This window comes from Herpailurus yagouaroundi, unplaced genomic scaffold (genome assembly GCF_014898765.1).
Source record: "Herpailurus yagouaroundi ecotype Mexico unplaced genomic scaffold, PumYag 198, whole genome shotgun sequence".
Lineage (NCBI taxonomy): Eukaryota > Metazoa > Chordata > Mammalia > Carnivora > Felidae > Herpailurus > Herpailurus yagouaroundi.
In genome coordinates, this window is record NW_024412429.1 from 9414710 (window position 1) to 9421997 (window position 7288).

Consider the following 7288-nt stretch of genomic DNA (forward strand, 5'->3'; position numbering starts at 1 on the left):
GAAAAGTTGTTTTCCTGTCCATGCGGCTCACATCCTCTGATGTGGGCACCTCTGTTACCGAGGCAGAATTAGCTCTCCCCCTGGTTTCCAGCCCCAGCTACCAATTACACCGCTACATCAGCTTTGCAGAGACTCTGTAAGATATTCTTGTGGTACCCAGACCATATGCGCATTCACGCTCCTATAATCACGACATGTGCTCGCTTCCTAATCATCAACATCTGCTAATTCTAATCCTGTTCACTCTCCGTGGCCTTCAGTTATTCAGTCATTTTGACCAAGTCTCAGGAACAAGGTATTGTGCTTAGTGCTGTAAGGGACTAGATTTTCAAAGCATAGTTTCTGCTTATGGAGAGAAAGAGAAGTATGCAAATAGTAATGCCACATAAGGCACTTGCCACAAATTTTGGGAGAGATGGACAGGCCAGAGCTGCCCGTGTTTCGGAGGAGGGAGACCTCACTCCCACACGCAGGGAAAAGCAGGCGGATTTCAGCAGTTAGAACTGAGCTAGAGAGGGGTGGTCTGCGGTCAAAGGCGCTGAGCAGGGTGGGCCAGGGGGCAGGTGGGGGAAAGCATAACCGAACAGAACTAGAGGTCAGAAAGGAAAGGCCTGTCTAGCAGGACCTGTAAAGTTTTGTGTATGCAAATCTTAACACCAAATATTTGAAAACTGGGAATGATAGTATCATTTTACTTTAGTAAAAAACTTAAGGGCATTTACCTTCAGTTGGAAATTTCTTGGCTCGTTCCTCAAAGAACCATTCTCCAGTTTTTATTTTCACATTTCTGAAAAACAAGCAGACAGGAAGCCTCAGATAGCGATGTGGTCGGTGCTGTATTTGGCTCATAAGGGGGAGGTAGATAGTATCACAAAAGATTAGTCTCGCAAGGTTCCTCAGAGTTCATGTTTCTGATCTCCCCCCGCTAACTTTACAGATCCCCTAGAGAGGTTAAGCAACCTGACTAGTTAAGTGATCTGACTAGTTAAGCAATCTGACTAGTTAAGCAATCTGACTAGTTAAGTGATCTGACTAGTTAGCAGCAAGGCTGGAAGACTGTGCTTGGGTATATTTTACCCTACATGTAATACGTACTTGTAATGTTTGCATACTAACATATGTGTATGACCAACACATATTAAGTACTTAATGTTTTCTGAAGAAACATACAATGAGAAACAAAATTGCCATCAAAATGGTCAATTTATGGGGTGCCTGGGTGGCTCAGTCAGTCGAGTATCTGACTCTTGATTTTGGCTCAGGTCATAATCTCACGGTTCATGGATTCAAGCCCTGTGTTTGTGGAGCCTGCTTGGGATTCTCTCTCATTCCCTATCTCTCTGCTCCTCCTCCGCTTTCTCTCTCATGCATATGCACACGCTCTCTCAAAAGTAAATAAATAAACTTTAAAAAATGATCAATTTATTATGTTTACAGCAGCAAACAGTGGCGTGAAGGATAGTCAACACAAAACCCAACGCTGCCTATTTGGCTAAGAGGGAACTCATCCCTAGGTTAGGTTAAGGTTAGTTTGTGTTAACCACGATGTTTACTAAGAGCTAACAGAGTAGCTGAGAAGTTTCCTGGAAGGCCCTGAAGTCTGGAATATGGGATCAGTGTACTTCATGGAGATCCGGGACCTGGGTCCGAGTGGACCACCTGAGAAACAGGGGAAATGACCTGTTCTTGCCCAGCTGCTTGGCCAGCACCCGCTAGGGTACGTCTACACCCCTACACCTCCAGTCTCGGTCACATGTGGAACAGGATGCAGGGCCCTTTATATGCTCACTGACTGAAACCAAAGTCCCCAAATGCATTGTGCTCTTCAACAGTTCCCAAATTTCTGGAGAAGCCACTGTCAACCTCAAAAAACCTTGGAAATGTAGAATTGTTAACACCCTTTTAGGATACAAAAAAGTAAACACACAGATATTACAAGTTATCCACACCCTTAAAATGATGTGCCACAAAACTTGCCAATTCCTGGGTTATGAAAGTTTAAGAAAAATTAACACTGTACCTTACAAAGTCTCGTCTATGTTTACCGAAATGAGTGTTCTCCACTGGGTTCTTTTAGGCTATATATGAACTCAAATGCGTTTTTCTGAATGAATGCTTACAACTGCTGTAAATGTAAGCAAATTCACAAATATATGTCCATCTACATGTTTTTAAAAGAAATACCCTCTTTCTCTACGGAGTTCTAGTGATAGTTAGAAGATACTAACCATCTTTCCCCCTTCATCTAGTTAGAAACTATTATGTTCTCTGATTAGTAAGTAAACCATGATTCCCAATGCTTAGCGACTAGAACAAGAGAAAAATACACGGGGCATTTATAAATTGTGATAGAAGAATTTTGATAATCAGTCACTACCGTTCAGAGCCAAAATATATAAAATGATATGTGTCTAGAGAGACAGAGAAAAGTTTGCACCATAAAATTGAATATCTAGTCTTTGAGAACTCAGCACCTCGAAAGGGCCCCCTCTGGCACAAGAAAGCAAGCAAGGGATCAACCACCAGGGGAAGTTTGGAGAGATAAACGGGCCAGTGGTGAATTCACGCCCCTCGAAGGGCCACACCCACCAATTTCTCCATGCCTGTGGGGGCCTCCTCCGTCTTTGTCAGCAGGGCAAGGTCTAAGTATCAGATGAGGAGAGTCAAAGAGCAAAATCAAACGTGGAACCAGGAGGCTTCCATCGAATGGATGAACTCCACTTCCTGGATTTCTTTTCCTGGTGGTGGTGACCCTTTCAGCTAATCAGCGCTGTCACGCTTTGCAGCCATTATCCTTGTGTCCAAAAGCATCCATATGCAAGCCGGGGCCGGCAATGGGGCAAGGGCTCAGACTGGAAGGAGGTCGGAGCTGAGAATTCATCAGCGAGTCAAACCACCACCCCCTACAGTCAGCAGAGGCTAGGCAGACACAGGTGCCTGGCTGAGAAGTAAGCGCCCATTGCGGGGCCAGGAAAGGAGAGCTCAGCGGAGGGAGGGGGGCAGCTGAAGGCACCCGAGTAAGTCAGTGTTTTATTACCAAGTCCTCCTCTAGCCTAGTGCTCTAGGTTTCAGACAGAATTAAAATATACGTCGCCTGGTGCCAGTCATCTAATTGAACATCCCAACTGAGCACTTGCGAAGTTCAACAGGAGCTTATTTGGCAGGACAGATTTGGACACATACTTGCACAAATTTAGTCTCTCGGGCTTGTCTGTGTTTAAATAATAGAAGGAGGAAAATGCCACAGTCCTAAACCACATGCCAAACAGCACTTTTTTACTTTTGAGGCTGTTTGCTTCCAGAACAGATTTGAGCGGGATCTCCCTAAACACTTCTTGCAGAACCAGCCGTTCCTAAGCAATGATTCCCTAAGACCCTTAATAAAGGCTCCCTGTGCACACCAATCCCAGCTGCAAAGGGGGGACCATTTGTTGCTCTTATCGTCTCAGACAGAGGTGAGCAGACCTTGCAGTGATGACACCATCACATCTGTCCTCGGTAGGGCCAGCGCAGGGTAGACTGACTCACAGTAACCAGAAGAAGCATTTATTATTTCTTCCCAGATGATTGATCAGAATCTGCCTATGAAAGCTTCTTGGAATGAAATATGGCCCTTTGTAGCAACGTGGATGGAACTGGAGAGTGTGATGCTAAGTGAAATAAGCCATACAGAGAAAGACAGATACCATATGGTTTCACTCTTATGTGGATCCTGAGAAACTTAACAGAAACCCATGGGGGAGGGGAAGGAAAAAAAAAAAGAGGCTAGAGTGGGAGAGAGCCAAAGCATAAGAGACGCTTAAAAACTGAGAACAAACAGAGGGTTGATGGGGGGTGGGAGGGAGGAGAGGGTGGGCGATGGGTATTGAGGAGGGCACCTTTTGGGGTGAGCACTGGGTGTTGTATGGAAACCAATTTGACAATAAATTTCATATGTTGAAACTAGGAGACCTGAATTCCTTGCCTGACCTTGTCAGTAACACTGCATGAGGATCACTATCATTATAAATGCCGAGCTCGTGGTGCATAGCCAGCTCTTACTACACTTCTGGAGGTTCCAGCGTCCGTTTTCATAGCCTTGACCTCTGCTCATGCTGTCATTTCATCAGTAAACAGGAAATAACAGTTGGAAAGCCCTTTGCAAATTCCAGCCTACACACTTGTTCAATGATACAATGAACGGATGACCCTAACAGAAAGACAGTCTGACCTGTTACTCTCAGCGAGCAGTGAGCCCAACAGGCCTGTTGGAAGGCAGTGTTATTTTGCATTTAATTACTTGCATCTGCAGATGGCTAGCTGTCCCATCCACGCTGGATGCTCTTCAGAAAGTCAGCACGATGTCCTGGAGTTGCTTAATGTATCTTCCACCATGCAAAGGACAAGAAGTGGAAAGTCGATCTGCAGAGTCAGGATTCCTAGAAGACCTAGACAAGCACGTTTCTCTGGGCAGATCTGTTCTCCACCCAATGTCCTGATGGCCAGGGTGCCTCAAGAGTGCCCTGGTGGCTCATCAGACAAACAGGCTGCAAAAAGCCCAAGTGAAGAAGCCTAATATTGTAAAACTGAGATCAACCTAACCGCTTTGCATGAGCTTGTCCACCTGCGTGGTCATTCCCAGCCAGAGCAACCTTGTGCATGCAGACAGCTGATTTTTTTTTTTTTTTTTTTACTTCAAATAATCTTGCATCTAAGATGGTTTTTAGTTACAAAGCAAAACAGGTTTTTTTTTTTTTTTCCTGCCAGCTCAGTAGATCCGCTTTCAACATTTTTACAGGAAAAAAAAGACTGATCATTGTGATTAAATCCTCGGTAACTAGGGGAGGGCTCGGGGAATCAAGATGAAGATACCGAAATGACTGTATCGAGCTGTCACCACCACTTCTTGTGAAACATTAATAACTCTGCCTCACTGGACCGCAGAGAGAAGGCAGGTCCCCTCTGTGTCACTCTCAGGGCTGTATCCACAGCCCCAAGCGTGACTGAGGAGCAGGGCAGGGGCCAGTGAATGCAAGCAGCTTGGTGAATGAGTAAAAATGCCCAGCTCTGTGGGGAGCACCCTGGGGACTGAAGAGACAGGCTGGGACCCTGCTGGCGGTAAGCACTGAGGTCTAATGTGTGTCAGACTCAGGCACCGGGCAGAAACCGTAAATGAGGAAAGCGGGCCATTGTGAGACAGTAAGGAGGAGTGGGCGCCGTGGTGAACGGGAGAACCACGGCCCATTTTAAGACATTAAAACGATAAATATTAGACCCAGGCCCCAAATATTAGACGCAGGCCCCAAAATAAACAAGGCCTGTGGGCTTATGCAGCCTGTTGGCCACAAGTTTGTGACTCTTGGTTTGTTACATCGGATAACTAATTGACAAAAGTGAGAAAAAATTCCACTGTGGCCGCACAGAGCTGCGCTTAAGACCTCAACAATAAAAATCAGATTAGAGGGACGCCTGGGTGGCTCAGTTGGTTAAGCATCTGACTTTGGCTCGGGTCATGATCTCACAGTTTGTGAGTTTGCGCCCCGCATTGGGCTCTCTGCTGTCATCGCAGAGCCCACTTTGGATCCTCTGTCTCCTATCTCTGCTCCTCCCCTGCTTGCATGCTCTCTCTCAAAATAAATAAGTAAACTTCAAAAAAAAAAAAATCGGGTTAGATGCTGCACATCACCCTGTCTTCCCCAGAGATTGAAGGGGAGCCTCCCCATCACTCCCCTGCACCACCACATGAATGGCGAGAGATACAGAGCACGTAATAACTGAAGAGACAATGGAGAGCCTCTGACAAAATGCCAGCCGGCAGGAGAAACGGAGTCCCGAAGACCAGAGAAGCGGCCTTCTCAGAAGGTGCACCACAGGGGAATCCAGGGCACATTCCAGAAAGCACTTCGTTTTCAAAAGCACCTAAGCCCAGCCTCCAGGAGAAGAAAACAGAAAGACATAAGGACAAGCCAGGCTGACATGAAGAGACATGAAGAGACTCTTTTCAGAAAGAAAAATCTAGGAAACTAACAACACAAAAGCAGAGTGGCTGCCGACCAACCAGAAGGAACAGAACTAAGGGCCTAGGAAATGGAATCAGTGACACAGACTCAGTAGAGGCGCTGTTCTAGAACATGAACAGAAAAGAAAAGACATTAAATGTTGCAGGAGAAGATAACACAAATGGGGGATACAGAACAAAGCCAACCTACATATTAAAAGGTATTTTTTAAGAAGCAAGGGCAAGGGGCATAAAAGATCATCAGAATAGTCACATCCAACTGAAGAAAATGTTACTGAGTCAAAAAACAAGCTGACCTTCTCCCCCCCCCCCCCCATTAGGATGACTATTATCAAAAACAGGGACGCCTGGGTGGTGCAGCTGGTTAAGCGTCCAACTCTTGATCTAGGCTCAGGTCATGATCTCACGGTTTGTGGGTTGAGCCCCGCATTGGGCTCTGCACTGATGGTGCAGAGCCTGCTTGAGATTCTGTCTCTTTTTCTCTCTGACCCTCTCCTGCTGGTTCTCTCTCTCTCTCTCAACATAAATAAATAAACATCAAAAAATAAAAACAAACCAACGAACCCCTGAAAATAACAAGTGTTAACAAAGACGTGGAGAAGCGGGAGTCCTTGTACACTCTTGGCGGGATTATAAAATGGTGCAGCTACTACGGGAAAGAGTATGAAAAAATTAAACATGTGAGGACCATATGAGCCTGCAATATGTCCCAAAGAACTGAAAGTAGGGTCTCAGAGATATTTGCACACCCATGTTCACAGCAGCATTTTTTACAACAGCCAAAATGTAGAAGCGACTCAAGTGTCCATCAACAAACTAATGGCCAAACAAAATGTGACAAACTTGCCCTATGGAATGTACAGCCTTAGGAAGGAAGTAGAAACCTGCAAATATCGCTACAACACAGAGGAGGCTTGAGGACATCACGCTCAGTAAAATGAGCCGGTCATAAAAAGACAAGTACTGTACGATTCTACATCTAGGAGTACCTAGAATATGCAAATTTACAGAGACAGAAAATAGAATGCTGGTTTTCAGCGGGAGGAAGAAATAGGGTGTTGTTGTTTAACGGGTACGAAGTTTCAGTTTTGCGAGATGAAGAAGTTCTGAAAACAGATGGTGGTGATGGTCATACAACATGAACAGACTTAATGCCACTGAACTGTAGACTTAAAAATCACTAAGCAGTAAATTTTATGTTGTATATATTTTGCCATGATTTAAAAAAATATATATATATTTTAAATCATGGTAAAATTATATATATACATATATATGTATATATATATA

At 44.9% G+C, this 7288-nt stretch overlaps 1 protein-coding gene across 4 annotated transcripts in view; it reads right to left on the reverse strand.

Moving 5' to 3' along the window:
- SYTL3 (synaptotagmin like 3) overlaps positions 1-7288 on the reverse strand; it is an 84068-nt gene that overhangs the window by 61112 nt on the left and 15668 nt on the right. For all 4 annotated transcript variants that reach the window (XM_040448743.1, XM_040448742.1, XM_040448741.1 and 1 more), the window contains exon 3: positions 723-787. In XM_040448743.1, coding sequence (XP_040304677.1) covers positions 723-787 — 65 coding nt within the window. The remainder of the gene's footprint in view (positions 1-722; positions 788-7288) is intronic.